Source organism: Danio rerio, chromosome 14 (genome assembly GCF_049306965.1).
Source record: "Danio rerio strain Tuebingen ecotype United States chromosome 14, GRCz12tu, whole genome shotgun sequence".
Classification (NCBI taxonomy): Eukaryota; Metazoa; Chordata; class Actinopteri; order Cypriniformes; family Danionidae; genus Danio; species Danio rerio.
This window is the reverse complement of record NC_133189.1, coordinates 26001321-26021952: the sequence shown is the minus strand read 5'-3', so window position 1 is coordinate 26021952 and position 20632 is coordinate 26001321. Positions and strand designations below refer to the sequence as shown.

At 35.2% G+C, this 20632-nt stretch overlaps 1 protein-coding gene across 1 annotated transcript in view; it reads right to left on the bottom strand.

Moving 5' to 3' along the window:
- The window catches only part of stx3b (syntaxin 3b), a 54944-nt gene extending 35113 nt beyond the window's left edge, over positions 1–19831 (bottom strand). The window contains 1 exon segment of the mRNA NM_200543.1: positions 19795–19831. Within this exon segment, the coding sequence (NP_956837.1) occupies positions 19795–19824 (30 nt within the window). The 5' untranslated portion in view covers positions 19825–19831.
- Between the last annotated feature and the right edge of the window lie 801 nt (positions 19832–20632).

Here is a 20632-nt window from a genome sequence, read left to right as displayed (position 1 = left end):
CATTATTTTGCTCTCTTTTACAGCTGTAGTGACCCAATGATGGTGGTAATTTGGAGCTAACAACACCATCTTTATGAATGAAACTAAGAGTTTCTCTGCCCTTTTGGTTATAGGTGCTTCTTGGACATTAATCTAGAGATAAACAAGGTCAGAGAGACAAAGAGAGACAATATAATTAGACATATTTCTGAGTAGAAATATGCTTGAAGACTTCAACCAGTTCAAATCGGTTACTACAAATTGTACATTTTTGGGACATATCATACACAATCAGCACAGTGCAATGCCAGGTACAGGTTTTATTTTCACATCCTGCACCAGGTTGGTTAAAAAGCAAATGCACTTGCGTCTATTTGTGTGGTCACAGGCATGCTAGTCTGAAAAGGAAGTGTGGTAAGGGGACTTGTTGGTGCATTGCTATTTTAAAGTGAACTAAAATAAACAGTGCAAATGTCTAACTGATAACTGCTTTAACGTCAATTACACATTTTCATTTTTGTCATATAAACACCGCGTTAGTGAAAGACTGGCCTTGAATGCACATATACACTGTTTGTATAATATCTGACTGCATGTAACTGCATCCCAAATCTCTAAAACTATAAAACTAAAGCAATGTGCACTGTGCTGAGTGAGAGTGCTTCTCTTCCTGTTAAACTGAACAGTGCCATCATCGATGATGTAAGCGTGCACAGGTTCGGAAGGCAGGATGCAATGTGAGTGCAGGCCGTTGGGTGAGGGAGAGGGGTACAATCATGCTATCAGCCTTCCATGTCAGAATCTGATGTTTAACTGACGTTGAATTTTGGTTGTATATGAAAATCGGGTTGAGGTAGAACCCAATGTAATGTATTAAAAAGGTAATGTGTGTATTTATAGAGCCCATTTATCGTGCATACACCCAAAGCGCTTCACAATCATGAGGGGGGTCTCTCCAAACTACGACCTATGTGTAACATCCACTTGGATGATGCAACAGCAGCCACAGAACAACGGCGCCACTGAGCTCACCACACACCAGATATATGGTATGGTATGAGTGATAGAGCCAATTTGGAGGGATGGGAATGATTAAAAGGTCATGATGGGGGCAATTTGGCAAGGACACCAGGGTTGCACCCGTAATCTTTACGAGAAGTGCCATTCGATTTTTAATGACCACAGAGAGTCAGGACCTCAGTTTAACATCTCATCCGAAAGACAAATGTCACCATAATGTCAGAACATGACATTAAATTTTGGTTGCATATAAAAATTGGGTTGACTATCCAATGTCAGTTTGAGGTCAGACCCCAACATTAACTCATAGTCTGACCTCAAACTCACATTGGATTTTGACGTCAACCTGATATTCATACATAACCAAAATTCAAAGTCAGTCTAATGTCAAGATTACATATGTGTGACGTCCAGTGCCTCTTGGGATTTGATAGTAATGCAGTTTAGATTACCACAGTTTGATTTGAATTAAAGCTAGTTTTGATCCTTTTCATACATACTCATATACTGGTACAATATCATATGGCCAATGCAATACAGCATAATATTCATTAATTACAAATGTTCAATTTAAATTAAAGAGGAAACAAACTTTTTACCAATTGAGATCCGTTAAGTGAATAATACACTTTAACTCACAGCTTTGTGAAAAATGACCCTGAGCATGTCAAATGCTGGGAATCTGTTAAAAGTCAGTCTTCCCTGTTGAGACCTAAACCAACGGTTACAGCATTCAGGAAAAGAAAAAAAAATATTTGATGAACAAAACAACACACAGGTCCTCCCTATATATTGTAAACAAACACCATTAGCTCATCTGAATTTATCATCATTAACTATGTTTCCCTCCAAAGATGCAAAAATAAATTTTTGCGCAAAACTTGGAATATTGCACATAATATGTGCAAATAAAGCATTTCCATCCATTGAGTCAAAGAGAACAAAATCGTCACTTCCAGATTAAATGGCGCCAAACATCAAAAGTAAAAACTAAATTTGCGGTGGTAGGAGAAGCTGTGTGTACTTTATTTAATAAATGACTTGTGCCTCAGAAGACAGTATGTTGACGCGAAATGAACAGGTGGTGCAGTTGAAGGCATGGACGCAAAGCACAGACAGTTCACAGTTCTGGAGCTAATTAATAATATAATAACACTAATACTGAAATGGTTAGGGCTTTTTAGAATTGCCAAAACAACATTTTAGATGTTTTACAGTGTGCTCAGCCTGCTGGTTTATCCATTCGCACACATTTTTATCATCACATAATCAAAGTCACATGACTTTTTTAATGCGCATACTTGAATTTGTATGGTAAAAGGGTTTCCATCATAGTTTATGCGCATGTTTTTATCAAATTTATCCTTCTCAGTTATGCGCAAATGTTTTATGAGCCTTTTCCATCAACAGTTTTTTTTCTTTATGTGTATATCCAAAATACACATAAAATAGGTGGATGGAAACATTACTACTGTATTGTACATGACTATATACTGTACAGCAATCCATACTATCATCTATTAGGCATTTATTAAAAAATAGAATTTAAATTATTGTAAAATCTTTTCCCCCTCCCTAATCTAGCTTTTGATTCTCTGAGTACTCATTTCATTTGCATAATTAATACTTCTGGTTGGTATTGCCTCTTGTTGAATCGATAAATGCCTCACCATTTGTAAGTCACTTTAGACAAAAGCATCTGAATAAATGTATTAATTTTGTGTTGCCTGCGTATGTTTTTGACTCTCAAAGTGCTGGTAGCTGTTGACTTCAGAATAACCAAGGAAACAGATTGAGCCAAAAATATTCATCAATGCTCTAACGAAATAAATAATTCAGATACAAAACGTCACAAACATGGTGATAATACATAATTTTTCAAATTCCTAAGCCTAGAAGCAATACTTTTTCTTTACCAACACCACTAATACCTGTCTTAACTATGGTAATTTGGTAAAAAAAATAATGTTTACCATTAGGGCTGTGTGATTAAACAAAATCAAATCGCAATTTGAAACATTGTGATTAGTTAAATTGTAATATCGAATTTATATATATATAAATAAATGATTACATATTAATATATACATATATATAATATATACATATATATTAATTTCCCCCACCCTGCACAAATGTGTGACTGCCGGCTGTGTGTGACAGTCTTACTAGCCAATTTCGTTCTGCCCTATCAGAATTGCGCAATCAAACTACAGCCACAATAAAAAAAGCAGATGAATGAATGAATGAATGAATGAATGAATGAAGTCACAAACACGGAACAAAAACAGGTAACTTTCAAGAGCTGTCACAGAATTGGTGCCACGGATTACAGAGTATTGAGCTTGAGCTTGACTACAAAATTTAATTGTAAATCAAATCGCAATCACAATACCTGTCTGAAAATATTAATAAAATGAAATATAATAAAAAATTGTATATATAAAAAAGTTATAATAAATAAATCACAATTTGATATTTTCCCCAAACGTACAGCCCTATTTACCATCATATTTTTTGTATGTGCAAACCTAGTAAGCACAAAAACCAACATTTACTGCACTGAAGAATTTCAGTGAAACTATTCCAGTGACAATATGTAATATTATCTAACTGGCTGACAAAGAGTTCTGCTCTCTTTTCAAGTATATTTGTAGTATTAACAATGTGTTGCCAACCCAGCAAGTTTTTTTCTGAAGGTCAAACACACACACACACACACAAAAACGCAATGTGCTGGAAAAGCAGTGAACTGAAGTATAAAGATAAGCCCACAAAAGACTTCCTGCCGAACGACCAGTACAGAGATATTAGTGTCTTGCTAAGTTAACATAAATAGATTATAGTAAAGTTAACAGTGTCCCAAAAGTGTAAAGTCTGTTATACAATGTTTTTCAGTCATCATCTAGCTAACACTCTCAGAATGAGGCAGTTTGGTTTTCCAGGAAGGACAGAAAAGAAATTACAATAATTGCTAACAGTGTTCCAGTTCCTTTCCTCCAAGAAGAAAACCAGTGTGTGTGCTTTGCCTAGCATAGCCTTATTTGCACAAATAAAATGAGAAGAACAGAACAGCCACACCAAGTTAAACATTACAGAGAAGCACAGAAAGACAAACTCTTGCATTTAGAGATTAGGACTGAAGATGTTTGTCTCTCACAGGATTTCCTAAAGCACAGAGGGTCACACACAGTCATCCCTAAACAGCTGTTAGTGCTGGTGTTAAGTTAAACGTCGCTAACACCATTCCTCACACTTAGGGTTAAAGATTTGAACAGGCACTTAACGCTAGGAATTAATCGTTGTCATGTCATTAATTTTAATCTTGATTGTGTTAAGCTGGTTCTTTATGATTGTTTCTCGACAGACTGTAAGAACTTGATCCCAAAGCCGTTACACTGTGGCATCTCAAATGTCATCATTGTCAGACTGTATAAAACCCAAGACGTTAGATATACAAAAGCTGTGTCCCAAATGGCACACTATACACTAATGCTTTTATTCACTACGCAAGCAACAGCATAGTATATGAAAGTAGGGTCATCTCAAATAGAAAACTAATGGGTTTTTTACTGGGCAGAAATTCAAACCATTTCCCAGATAATGTTTTGACAGTTGCCAAATTAGTGAAATAAATGGCCACCTAAAAACAGTTCAAAGACAGCAAACACTCAGTATGGCCGCCATAGCAAAGGAAGTCCCACTACCTAGTTGAAATAATAAGTTCTGAATCAGCCATGTGATTCCCTGGGGAAGGGTTATTATAGTTAACGAAAACGAACGAAAAAACGAAAACTAGAATTGAAAAACATTTTTGTTAACTGAAACCAAAATAACTGAAACTGTAGTGTGGACAAACAAACCTAACTGAAACAAAAATTATAGCAAAATGTTGTTCATTTTCGTTTTTGTAAATGTATTCAATTTAAGCCTTTTAGAAGTAAATCTTCATGCTACAAGTTTTACGCCAGGTGTTTGACCTGTACGGCACCTCAGAGTCTATAATCCTGATGTCATTGGCCAGATCAAGTCGGTTCAGTCTTCCAGTCTGCCTCTATGTTGCTCCCATGACAAAACAACGGCTGGACATGACAGAAACACGGTGTCCCTATGAACCCAACATTAAAGTCCCCATGAACCGGAAGTTTCGATCAATATTTTTTTCGTATTGTGACGCAGTTCCTAGAGAAACGGAATTTTAATTGAGTAAACAGTGGGTGTGGCTTGTTTTTCTATCACGGGCTGAATGGATGTAGTAAAAGAGGCATTTCATATAGAAAGATCGGGAAAGGGGTTTTAGAAGAGTTATTACAGCCAAACAAACACCTCCTGCTCAACATTTCTGTTTGTTGTCAAAACTGACAGTTGAACCAGAATGGTTAAATATGTTAGCCCTGCCCATTTCCTCAATATCACGTAATCTGATCATTTAACTGAAAACAAACAGGAAGTGCATTTTCAGATTTCAATTAAAGATTAGAAGGGCAAACTGTTCTTTAATGACATGCACAGATTAATTTTTCACCACAAAACTAGCAATGTTAGCTAGCAAAATCATATGGCTAGTTTTAATTTCTTAGGGACTTTAAATACAACCTGAGCAGACACTTTAAAGTATTAATTTAACACATTCATGCATTATTTTTTACCGGATCCTCTAAGTGAACTAATTCAACAAATCTAACTGAATCATTTGAAACAATCCACGAATCTAATAACGTTAGGCACTTATCCACAAACTACTTACTTTTTAACATGCCTGATACCCCCTCTGACTCGAAAAAATACAATATATACTGAGTTATTAAGTTATTAGAACAGTACACTGAGATCAGATTTGAGAAGTGGTGAACCGATAATACTAAGCATGCATGATTCAACAGATGATGAATCAAACACAAACAGTACATGACAGCCCCAAGGGGTATTGCACAAAAGACTTGAAGGCTATTCAGACTGAATTTAGCTTTGACTCAGTTGCATGAACGTAGGCTAAAATAAGCAAAATTAAGTTACTATGGAGATTTATTTTTCTAAACATGGGAAGATTGTCACAAAAGATCCGGCTCGTGTTAAAGATCCAAACTTCCCATACTGTGTATTTAACATCAGAAGCAGCTAGTTTGCACACATATTGTACATACGGCTGCTATCTTGTGGGCTGTTGCATTTGAATTTGAGGATGAATAGATGGTAATGTTTTTGTGTCAAAAAATGTAGCCTATATTTGGTTGAGTTTTAATTATATAATATTAATTCTGATGATTTTGAATCTTGCATCTAAAAAAATATCCTAATATACAAAAAACAACAAACAAAATATTAAAACCAACACTGAAACGAACAAAAACTAGACTATAAAATATAAAAGCTAACAAAAACTAGTAAATCTGCCTCTAAAAACTAACTGGATTTTGAAAAAACTAAATAAATTCATAACAAAACAAAATCTAAAGCTCTGGACAAATTTGCCTGGCTGCTTTAACAAGTACTGTCATTTGGTGTATACTGTATGCCTGTGTTGATTTTGACAAGAGAAATAACACCAAGTCACATCCACATTGTGTCCTTCCAGTGTCATCCTGCGTTCTTTGCTCTGGGGTTGTGTCTTTGTTCTTCCAGTGTTTGTAACCTAGTCCTCTTGTTACTATTGAAACAGCAGTAAATGAGATTGGTGTCGTGGCAATATTTGTGCACACACAGTAGCTGGAGCATGCTTTAAATGTAATTAAAGTTTAAGCAAAAACATTAATGGGGCAGGTCACTTTAGATTTTGGTGCAGATTTGAAGTACATCATTTAACTCCGAGTTCAGTGAGCAGTTTGGGAGATTTCAAGATTCCCCCATTCATTAAGATTTTAGTTTTGGACAAATTGCCCAGAGGCATCACAAATATGGACGCGGAGTGAACAGACTTTCCTTGAAAGGGACTTTCCTTTAATAACAGTCAAGACTAAAAAAGGACTTACAAAAAACAGGACAAAATGCAGACAATGTGTGCAGTAGGGATGTAATAATGCACCAATGCCACGGTTTGTTTTGGTTCACAGAATTGGGGCCATGTCATGGTTCAGTTCAGTTTGCTGAGGGAGAAGACTGAGCTGTAGCCGTAGCAATGTTAATGATGAATAATTCACTTAACTTAAAAATTATTAACTTAAACATTTCTTATTCTCATCTTATTTACATCCATCCATCCATCCATTCATTTATACATACATAAGTCCAAACACAGACACATACATACATCCTTTTTGTGTGATTTACTGTATATCCATTAGGGCTGGACCATATTGAAAAAATCAGACATTACAATATTTTATTTTTCTGCGATATATTGCGATACACTGTAAAACCTAATAAGTTAAGGTAACTCAGACCGTTTGTGAAAACAGATTGCAACGAACCATATAAAACTGGAGGAATTTAATTAACTCATTACCTTCAACACTGAGTTCAAAACTCTTTTTTTAAATGAGTAGATTTAACTTTCAGTCCGTTTTAAATTAACTACACTCATTTCATCCGATAAAGTTGACTGTTGAGTTTTACAGTGTATGAATACGATTCTATCTATTAGATTGATTGGGATAATTCGGTAGCATAGTGAATCAAACAAATTACAAGGATGAATAAATAAGATAAAGCAAAAAGAAAAGTGGAAGATGCAGTGCTTTATGGTTTTCCAAAGAGTCAAACAGAAGTCAGATTTTATAGGTACAGTAATTGAATAAGCAAATGTTATGTAAAATGTAAAACAACACTGTATACGGTCTTCATTGATGATCAACTATGAACCCAACTCAACATTGCAGATCCTGCAATGTGATTATTGCGAATCAGGCCCGGCCCTAACCAATTTGGCGCCCAAGGCAAGATTTCAGGTGGCGCCCCATCACATCGCAGTAAATTCCACTGTTAGTGTATAGTCATAAGAAACTAAACAGCTTTTTGATCGATTACTACAAGCTGGGAAAATGTCAGATAAATATGCCAATGTAATTAACATTGTAGCTGAATAGATCTAATATTTACACATTTTCTTGAGGAAGGAATGATGGGGTAGTTACAATAATATTACTATTTTCCATAACATCTATGCCCTTCCATAACATAAGCTGACGGTAAAACTAACAGATAGCACTATAGCTATTTAATGATTAGCAATGTTGTCATATCTATCAACGTTGGGATGTTAAAATATGGGACAACAAATAGCTTCAAATGATAGAATACATAGCAAACAATAGAAAATATTGACAATAAAATAAAAGGTTTAACCTTATAAAAATCAATGGCCAATACAAAAATTAAATAAAGCTATAAAATCTATTTAACTTTTAATTGTATTTGCATATTGATTAAAGTTACTATAGTTCTTTAGTGAAGAGCAGCAAATGAATCTCTCATTGTGCTTTGTTTGATAACAGAGGTGTTAATGTAAGGATGCACAGATCTAAAATTAATGAATGAATGAAGCATTCGACTACTTTAGTAACTGTTGTGCTCATTTAAGAGAAAATTAGTTGTGTTTAAAATAAAACATGCAGGATAGAGCAAAAAAAAAAAAAAGAAGCACTTTTCCGACGGTCCCTTACGGAAAGCTCCACTCCGCGCGAGCTCAGCTCTCATGGCTAAACGCATATCCCAAGCTAAACGGAGCAGTGCTCGTTATATCGAGCAAAAAAAAAGAGAAAAAGACAGCTGTGAAACATAACCAGCTTTGTCTTTTTGTAGGAAACACACTTTAGATCTTTTTAGGGTAAGAGGTTTTTAAGTTATTGCCATCTATTGTGTGTCAGGAATATTGAAAACAAAAACAACTTAACCCCGCTCATTTCTGGCGCCCCCCTGGACGTACAGCGCCCTTAGCATTTGCCTATACTGCCTATGCCACGGGCCGGCCCTGTTGCGAATGCACACATTGCGATATTGATAAGATATTGTGCAGCCCTAATATCTGTCTAAATCCAGAATGTTTTTTCTTTCACCACCAAGGTAGAGCTGCACAATTAATCGTGAAAAGATCACGATCTCGATTCAACCCCCTAGACCAGGGGTTCCCAAACTTTTCAGCCCGCGACCCCCAAAATGACAATGCCAGTGACTCGTGACCCCCAATATTCTCTGAGGTGGTGGTTATAAATACAGAAACCTTGTATCCAATGACGCGCACACACACCAATAGACCCAAGTCTATTCTTTGTTTTTTTATGTATGTCAGTGCTGTAAATGGGCTAGAAAGTTTAACCTGGTGTTACAAAATCTGCTGGATCTGACAGTACTGCTGTGTCTTTAGTATAATGTAATTACCCAAGAAGTCGCAATCCAATAGAACTAGTAACTATAAGCTACTATAGTAACTATACAGTAACTATACAGTTTATAGTATTTTTTCTCTTCAGTAGGTTATTTATAAAATACAGTAAGTCTTAAGGTTTAATAAAAATTAATTGATTTTTGAAAATCACCAGGCGACCCCCCTTCATTGTCTCGCGACCCCTTGGGGGGTCCCGACCCCCACTTTGAGAACCTCTGCCCTAGACAATCTTTATCCAGCATTTCTACAATTCTGTCAATCATATTTTAAAGGAGAGGAGCAATGGTGGCCGCACAAGTCTTCACATTGTTTTACATACGTTGTTCAGCAACATGGACACCACCAAATGGTGTTGAAAGAATCACAGGCTGTATTTATAAGATATAATTCACCCCAAAAATGTCATTTCTGTCTTCATGTAATGTATTTGCGAGCGTAAAATCACATGTGACGTGAGCAGACCGCCAACTGTTACCACAGAGAGGGCGGGTGCGCGTGCGCCTCTAAATGAAGTCTACTTCAGTGAACAGAACCTGAATAGGCTGTAAATAACAGGTAATAAAGTTGAAAATAACATTCAGTTTGTGGCACAGAGCGATTGTTTGGGAGCCGCGCGGGAAGTGAACCACTCTTGGCAGTAAAAATGAAACCGAAAGCGTACACAGTGTTGCCGGATGTAGCTGGCTAATTCCAGCCCAAAAACTATCCAAAACCCGCAGTATTGCAAAAAATACCCACCCAGTCTTCTGTATTCACGAAAATAACGTCAGTGACTGATTTTAAGCAGAAAATTACAGATTGTAAGCATATGTCTCAAACACAATAATTCAACATCAGACTTATCAGCAGCATTAATGACCAGGACAAATCTAAAGTCCAGTGTTCAAGTCCACCATTCCAAGTGTATACACAATTTTGCATTTTACCCAACAGTACAGCTGCACAAAGCCTATTGCTGTTTTACCACCTATTTAAGAATAACAATAATAACAGCCCACTCATATTAACCTTTATTTTATATCTACAGAATCATGAGAAAATCGTGATCTTTATTTTAGGCTAAAAAATTGCGATTCTCATTTTAGCCAGAATCGTGCAGCTCTACACCAAGGTAAAAATCCCGACTGAAAAACCTACTGTTTTTCTGAAAAAAACTGTGTGGCAATTTTACTGCCGTTCAAATCCACATCTCTAAGTTTTAAATAGTTTTTGGCCACTAAAACTAGTGTATGGACTTTACAGCATCTTGCACATTAAAATGGACAATGTGCTAGTGCTAGAATAATCTGATTTTCATACGATTAAGAGAACACTCAGATTAAGAGTCTACCATGTAATCAGTGATTTTTGATTAATTTAATCTGACTAAGGTCATAATCCAACTTAAGAAAATCAGAAATCAAATTAAGATATGTGGAGTAGGCCGATAACATTATTGAAGTGGAGTACAGACATGTAAACACCTTAATCAAGCTTTTACCATTGTGTATGATTTGGTGCATTTTCGTGTCCTATTATAGGATATTCTATACACACACAGCTGTTTGACACTATTCTCTGCACCTACCAAGTCAGTGAAGGACCACAGACACCCATACGGCGTGCGGTATCAAATTTAAATACAGTTCATACTTGCATCTAATATCTCATTTGTCACAGGGGCTGGGCATGCCTGAAATGTTCCTGAATAAAAATGCCAAACTGCAGTTAAAGACGAAAAATTTAAAATGAAACACCAGAAATTGCATGAAACTCCGGAGGAAATGTGGATAGCATCGTGATGCAATGATGTTAATCGATCGATGTGTTATAACATGTAAAACAGGATCTTGACAGCAACATTCAAAAAGAAACTTATGTAAACACCTTAATCCTATTATTCTTATTCAGATTAAGGCAAATAATTTGATTACTGATGTTTATGTAAACGTAGGCACTGTCAAGCTGTCAAAACGCCATCTTTACCCCATGTGTATCTAGTGTTAGTTTGACTGGGTTAAACGCTAAATTCTGCAGCAATGTGGATCTTGCGAACTAAAAATATAGGATTGAGAATGTGGATGATAAGGTGAAACACAGTTCTGGGTTTACAGGATTACAAACTTACACACAACATTTTGATCTGTAACAAACAATTAATTCATGAGACTAATGACTAGTATATGTTATGAACAGTGTCGAAAAGAGTACTGAAAAATCATACTCAAGAACCATTACTTTCCCATAAATGTAGTCCAAGTAGAGTAAAAGAACCTGTTGTAAATATTACTTAAAGTATAAGTAAAAAGACCTTTCAAAAGTACTCAAGAATAGTGAGTATTGAGTATTACAGAGTGACAAGCTGATTTGTTTACATGCAATTTCTGTGTGTGTGAAAACGTAACATTCTGTAGTACAAGATTTCGGACATCTTCTTGGACACTTTTAATGCTTCCAAACGTTTTGCTGCATTTATAAAGCGTCCATGTCTTGAGGTAGTTTATTATAATGCAATTTACTTTCTATGTGCGATTTGATTGGACATGAATCGCAAGAACGATTTTTCTACTTAGCCAATCCTCACAGACAAGAAAAAATAAAGTAGCAGGTTGAAGGAGTGTAGTGAAGTAAAAAAACAATAAAACGACACAGCACTAAAAATCTACTTAGGGGAAAGTAAAAGTACACATTTTTTAAATTACTTAGGAAATTACAATTCCTGAAAAACTACTCAATAACAGTAATTTGAGTGTTTTTAATTTGTTACTTTACACTACTGATTATAAAGTATGTATTTTAGTGGTTAAACAAGTCAGTGGTAGATTCCAGATGTCGTCTCTGAGGTAAGGTTGATCACATTTTTGAAATCTGTAAAACAAATCTTCAAGCGGAAGATTTACTTAGTAATAAACGGCCAATGTAAAGACTAAACAACTAACTTCATGCCTAAACAAAATTATTTAATCTATGATCTGTGACATGAATGTAGTACTTTTTGTACATTTCTAGCATTTAGTCCTTCACCATGACCCCATCATGATGACGGTTTAAACACATCAGCTGCCGACCGAAAGTTCTTAGCTTTCTCCTTTGCGTTCTAAGAAAAAGGTCTAACAGGAAAGGAGGTTTTACAGCAAATGTCACGTCCATAATGCTGGAATTGCTTTTAAGCAAAAACTGTTCTGCCCAATAATAGAAAAGTGTCATTAACCATAATAAAGAATGATAACCTTGTTTGAATTTATTTTGTAATAACCAGCTGGATGTACAGTTTGTATTTTGTTTGTTTTTTATATATTTGTTATCTTTGTTGGCACGGTGAAAAAGATAATGGTATAAAGAACCCAAATGCAGTTTGGCAAAAACAAAAAACACTATTAACTTGGAACAGTCGAACATAATGAAGTAATGGAATACTCAACTAAACCCAACTGCTTAAATACAAAGCTATGAGTAACAGATGACAAAAATAACTAATGACAAAATGAATACTAAAGAAAAAAAAAGGCAGTGACTGAACAAATGAAAAAACAGAAGTGATAAAATAATGAGAAAGTGAAGATGAAATAATGTAATGCTGCTAGAGCACTCTAGCATCTACCCAGACACATCTTGATACAAAGTTATGCTAAAAACATCTACAACACTCTAGAAACCACATAGTAACACATAGACAACCACTCATCTTAGGCATTGCGTCAGCAGGATTTGCTTGAGAAAATACCCGAACGTGTAAAAATGTTATTATTTTACCCTAACTAACAAAGAAATAAAGATGAAACCAGTAACAAGAGACTACACAAACACTGAGCAAGCGAGATTTTCTGTATGCAAACTAGCACGGAAACAAAGCAATGACTAATGTAAATAAGGTACGGCTATAAACACACGCACAAAAGTTCCTCTTGCCTGGCAGACTGCTTCGGGGAACAGTCAACAAAGGAAATGTTGGACTGGGATAGAGTTGCCACAGAAACAAATCCTCACCTCTGACCCTGCCCTTAAGATCGGACACCCTGTCCAACACACCCGGATAAACTTAACCTCGCCTACAGTACTATCTCACATAATATATCCAGTGCCTTAGCGCTTTTACTGCCTGCTCTACCAAATGGTTGACCATATTTTGACTGCTTTAAATAATGGCTTACACACACAGCATTGCTGGTTTACAAAAAAAAAATCTAATAAAAAACAAATTATGTTGCACTACTACACTTGATTTTGGTTTTATTGTAAAAAACAAACAAACAAGAAAACATGTTAAATGAGAATCTGAAATATTTTATGGCATACTTCAAAAAAATAAAGATGATTTTAATATTCAAAGATGTTTTAATTATATTATGTTTTTAAGTAAATTGGTCCTACACTTTATATTTTCAGATTTTTATAGTATATGTATGAACTCCGGTACTTTTACAAAATACCGACATATCTACCACTTGGTAGAGGTTGATATTTAAAAAAATAAATAAATAAAATAAATATAAACACACATATATATATATATATATATATATATAATAAAAAATAAATAAAAATAAATAAAAAAAACGTATATAAAAAAATCTTACTCGTATAGGAACTTTTCAAACCGCGGTATACATACATATATACATATATATATATATATATATATATATATATATATATATATATATATATATATATATATATATATATATATATATATATATATATATATATATATGGCTTGAAACAACGACGTCTTGCTGTGAGTAGGCATGGGAAGATAGATAACCAGTTTTAAGGTATACCGCGGTTTGAAAAAGTCCAAGTTTTAAAACCGTCAACATTTTCTGCAATACCGTTCCTATACAAGTAAGATTGTTTTATATACGTTTTTTTTATTTACGCTTCACTCCCATTCATGAATTCTCTCGTGGAGCATTATGGGATAGCGCAGTGTGCATGGCATGAATCTTGCCGAAGTAGTAAGTCATCCGAGTACTTCTCGGATACTGATTTTCGAATTCTATGAATTCGGACATACTACTCAGCTCTCATACTGATTTTAGCGTACTATATACTATGGAAGTATGCAATTTTGGACGCAGCAATTGTGCTCAAAAGATAATTTTTTTTGTTTTTTTTTAGAACAGTAATCATAATACAAGGTTAACATACCGTCAGAATCTTATTCCGGCCCATGTCTAGCTGTGAGACGGCACTACCCACTGCGCCACCCAAATGGGAGTTGTATTGGTTTAAATAAAAAAACTGTAACCGTCCCTTTGGATCTCCCCTGGTATTTTGATGCCTTCTGTTTGTGGCATGTTAAAATCACGAAATTGTATTGAAATTTGTCACAAATGCATTGAAATATACCGTCTTATTGTTGAAAAAGTCTATTGTGTATTTTTAAATTAATGTTTTATTGAAAGCTTCTTTGGCTATTAGCTTATATATGTCTTTTAAAAACAAAATCAATGAATATGGCAGTAATCACAATACTAGTTCAATAAACATAGCAGAACCATGGTGTCAGCATAATAATATGTGATATTGGGATGAAAAACATGGTAGGTGCCAAAATACTTCATGTGTACTTGGAAACCTAGGCCGTATTGGGTTGAATATTTAAAATATATGGACATATCACAAAATGGGGTACACACATAAAACTACTTTTGCTGCTTGTTCAAACTACTTATTTAAATTGAGTTGAAACGGCACAATTATTATGTTTTTTGGGGGACAACTTAACATTTTTATGTTCTACACACTTAAATTTATAAAATTGTTTAACTTAATCTATTTGTTTTGGAACAACATGAAGGAATTGTGTGAAACACAGCAATAATCACAGTCAGATGAATGCCAAAAACATATCAAGAAACACAGTGGTAAAATGGTGATACATGTCCAGTAAACGCTGTATAACATGTGTGACATGGTAGTACCACGATATTGGCCCAAAAAGCAGTATTGAAATACATGACTGAAAAAACATGGTATCATATCAACATATCAAAAAACAGCAGCATTCAGACACATACCTCCAACCCCCCACAAAAAAATAAATATATATATATATATTAGGGGTGTAACGATTTATCGTTGTACGATTTATTGCGATGCAAAAATGTCACAATATGCATCGTGGCGTTATGACGATTTGATTACGATATGACGTCCGTTCTCTTTTATTAGTTGAGCTGTTTGCATGTGAGCTATGTTCCACCTGCTGTCGCACGTGAGTTCAGATTGCAGCAGCAGTAATGTTAGCAGACCAAGATGAGTGGAGTTGAAATAGAGGATGGCCCATCCTCTCAAAATCAGATGTCTGGCAACATTTCGGTTGTACAGTCATTGCTTTAGACTCGTCCGCTTTTTGACACGCATACTGGGTCAACATAGCCAAAGTTTTAAAGTCTTCATAGTGATTTACATACTTTGCACAGCGACATGGATACCTCCTAATGGTGTTGAAAGAGTCACATACTGTATTTATAAGGTACAATTCACCCTAAAATATCATTCTGTCTTCATATAATGATGTATTGGCGGCCGCAAAATCACACAAGACGTGAGCTGTTACTACAGAGGGCGGATGATAGACGCGCGCGTATGGCAAGCCGTTTTAGCATTTAAACCTTTGATCTGACTATCCATAAATATATTTAGAGATATCTCTAATTATATTTTGACTAGTCATAATTATAATTCGACTAGTCAAAATATAATTAGAGATATCTCTAAATGAAATTAATTAAATATTAATGAAATATATTTATGGATAGTCAGAACAAAGGTTTAAATGCTAAAACGGCTTGCTATACGCGCGCGTCTGCTTCAGTGAACAGAACCTGCAGGTTGTGACTAATAAAGTAGTTAACAACATTCAGTTTGTGGAACAGAGTGATCTTTCAGGAGCCGCGTGGGAAGTATAAACAGCACTTAGCAGTGGAAATGAAACCGAAAGCGTGCACATTATTTAAACAATCATATCGCATTTTAGAGTTATGATTACGACGAGCATTAACCCTTTTCAGTACAGAGGTACACAAAAATGCACGTCAACATGATACACTTGATAGCGCCTACATCAGCGACGCCGAAGAAATAGTAAACCTGCCTAAACTGCTGAAAAGAGCCACGACTGTCCTGTGTAATGAAAAGACGGCCACCCTGTTACTCATCATGCCCAACATGAAGACAGCCATCCATAAAAACCTCTCAGACAGATACACATAAGTTCAGGATTATCTTATAGAACTGCTGATTACTGCTGATTATAGAACTGACTGCACACACAAAAAACGCAAGTGACCAAGCAAAGCCTTAAGCTCTTACTGTTAAATTCAATTGAATAGAAAGCTTATTTTTTTTGCACCTTTACTTAAATTGTTCCTTAATTTTGTCTCTGTCATTTCAATAATATTTTTAAAGAAGTTTTTAAATTGTTTTATTTTCCAGAGACAGGCCTGTTTAATATATTTTCTAAAAGAAGGTTCAGTTTAACAAGTTGAAACAAAAGAAATACATAAAAAATAGTTTACTTGGTAAAATTTGCATTTCATTTAAATTTTCAATTTTTATTCCAAATATCGTGATACATATCGAATCGAGAACATTATATCGTGATACACATCGTATCGTGAGCTGAGTGTATCGTTACACCCCTAATATATATATATATATATATATATATATATATATATATATATATATATATATATATATATATATATATATATATTAGGGGTGTCACGATTTAAATTTTTAATCGAAATCGATCGAAATTTATGCTCAATTTCGATTATCGAATCAAAAAATAGAATTGTCGATGCTGCCACGCCCCCATGTCACGTCAGCTTGGCTTGCCAAGCGGGAAAAAAACAGGCTTGTTGAAGTGCTTGTTAAACTGCAGAAGCAGGAGACCCGTCGACAGAACTTAAACCCTCTCCTCTTTCAATGAAGAAGCCGGTGTGTAAGCATTTTGGATTTCCAGTGAGTTATGTTGAAAACGTTCGTGTTGTCGACAAAAAAAAACACAGTTTTGCAAGCTCTGCTACGTACGTATTACGTACGGTTCGTCCGATACACAACACCGGCATCGTGATCCTCCGCCCGCCCCCGTTGCAAATCCGCTCACGAAAAGTACACACTCAGGCCCTGTTTACACTGTCTTTGTTTTAAATGGCATTTTAGAACGACAACGATTTGACATCCACAGTGGCGTGTAGCGTTTCTGAGCAACCCTCCTTCCTCTCTACCTCTGAAAATGCACATCAAGTGACCACACAGACGCACTCACAGCCATACGCTCGAGACAGCAGGTCCAGGCAGTCAGAGGACTGCTTCAATCTTTCACTCCCTTGTACTCATTTTAGCGAACACCTCAGATACTGTTGGCTGGTTCCTGTTGGTTGTGGGTCTTTTTTACCGACGCCATTATAACGACACAGATCACTGCCTATTCACGAGTCCCGCAGAAAAAGTGATTGACAGGTGGTAATTATGTGTGTATCTTGCCTTTATAAACAAAGACCATGCAGGTCAGGTAGTTTAAACGGTAGGTTACAAATAATTAATTGGTCATTAATTAATTATTTATTCATAATCGAAAATCGAAAATCGAATCGTGCCTTTAGAATCAAAAATGTAATCAAGTCATCAGTAATCGAGGATTTGGAGGATCGTGACAACCTTAATATATATATATATATATATATATATATATATATATATATATATATATATATATATATATATATATATATATATATATACATACAAAGACCTGGTAGGTTTTCATTTATGATTTTAGATTGAAATAAGTGTCTAATAATATCACATACAAAAAAAAAAAATTGTAGTACAATGATATATGCCCATGGGAGTATTTCAGTATACTTCTGTAAAACATGATACAGGTCAAGAAATATGGATGTATCATGATGATTTACGGCCAGAAACCATATTGAGTTATGCGCATTGTATGTATAATGCTTGAAAATTTGGTTAATATAACAAAAAAAAGGCCAAAAACAATGGCACACTGTTGTCATCTACACAATCAAATGCACTTGCCTTTTGTTTAATAATTGCTAAATGGCTTATAACACTTAACTGGAAAAATCCTTCCCCACCCAGTTACATACATTGGATGCATGATCTGATGCAGTCTATGCAAATAGAAAAGATTAGATATACAGTTTGCAGTAATACTGAAAAATTTGACACTATCTGGCAACCCTTCCTCTTACACTTTAAAAATAAAAATAATAAATAAATAAACATGTATATATTATGTGTATCTGTATGCAAGTATATAGCTGACTTATTTTCCCTGCCCCTGGCATAGTTATGAATGGAGATTGTTTTTTATTTTCTTTATTTTATTATTATTTTTTAAATATATATTATTATTTTATTTTCTACTGCTGTACCCTTTGAGTGTTTGTATTTGTTTATTCTCTGTACTGTTGTTGTTGTTGTTGTTGTTTTTTCCTTAATGCATGAAAATGTAATGTTGTTTTATTCAGAGAGAAAGAAAACGTGAGCAAAATTGTATTCTACCACCACATTGGAGCAGTTGATGTCTAATGATTCTGTGTATCTGATGCTGTGGCTCTCTGACTAACATATTTCAATAAAAAACAGAGTTAAACTAAAAAACATTGGCACACTGTAAAAAAAATTTGGGTTGCCCTAAAATTTTAAGCTGAATCAAATGAGTTCATTGAACTTACATTATGTACAACTGACTTAAAACAGCTTGTGTAACTTATAAAATGAAGTTAAAACATAATTAAATTAGTTTAATAAGTTACAATGACCTAAAAACATATGCTGTCATGACTAATTTTTCATATCATTTTACAGTGCAGTAATGGGTTGCATCTTAAATATATGGCAGTACCATGAAACATTCTACAAAACACATGCCACATGTATAAAACCCATGGGTATTTTCCAAAAAGCTCAAAATAAAACTACAGTGCATGGTGTCTAAAAACCATACAATCAATGTCCAAAATAACACAGAACAGTGGATCTTCTTATGAGTGTGGCTACAGAACAGAAAAGTAAGCCTATTTTTTCTATTTCATAGAAGTATGAAGGTCAGCATCATCATCATCATCCTCATCTCCCATCCCCCATCTCTCCAGAGGACCGTGACCCCCTCCATGAGTCAGATGACCACATCAGCTGTCCGACACATCTACTGTCCTCCTTTCACTCCTTACGCCACATCTTATTATGGCAGCACTTGTCGGACATTTCATACACACACTCCACTGAGTTGTTCAACTTCTGTATCATCATATTTCTCTTGCTATAAGTAGCAGAAGCGGAAAAGTTACATCTATTTCTCATTCACATTATGATCGCTGCACTTAACAGGACACGAATGTTTTCATCAAACTTTATTATGTAATGACATTCCCATACACTTGTAGAGTATGAATAGAGGCTCGTTTCGGTCGCGTTTACTAAACAAGAGAATAGAAACACACGCTTACCGCTTTTAGTTGTTCCAGTCGGTCCTTCATATTTCTGTCTGCTGTTTAACACTATCCAGAAAATAAAATAAATAAATAATAAATAGGAAATGTGACAATAAGACGGTGAAAGTAGCGTCGGAGCGGTTCGCGAAGTCTAGATGTTTGCTCCTGAACTCCGCGGATTCCTGCTCCGACACAGAGTCTTGTTATTCCACCAAAGGTCCATGCAATATGGCTGCTCTCCTCCAAACCAGTAGTTTTTTTTTCATCTAAATCTATCCGCTCAGAGGATTAAAACAACAGTTGTGTTCAGTCTGCTTAATCTGTATTCCTCCCTCTCCCTCTCTTTTCTCGTTATAATCGTTTAGAAAGAGCTGTTCTTTCACGCATGCTCTCTGCCTCTCTCTCTCTAACCTGCACCGCTGCTCTGCCCACGGTCACGCCCTGCGCGGACAGGACACCTGTGTGCGCGTGCGCGTAACTTATTATTTTTAACTTATTAACGTTTATTCTTTAAATTATTTTCAATTTTATTTTTGCTAGATTGTTTGCAACCACTTACCTTTAAAATAGGAAATCCAATGAATCACTTCTTTCAGTACCATAAATGAAGAATTGATTTATTAATTTAATGAGATTTACTTTCAGACTCAGTAGGTTGAAAGTAAAGTAACTTCTCTGCAGTTGGCTTGTCAGTGCTAAATCACTTTTGTTTTAATAAAAAACTAAGATAATTTATTATTAAACATGTGTAAGTCGCGTGATTATTAAAATGATATGCCTTGCATATTTATGGCTATTGATAGGCTCTTGATAGGCTAGGAACAGCCTATCATTCTATTATTTTTCATATATC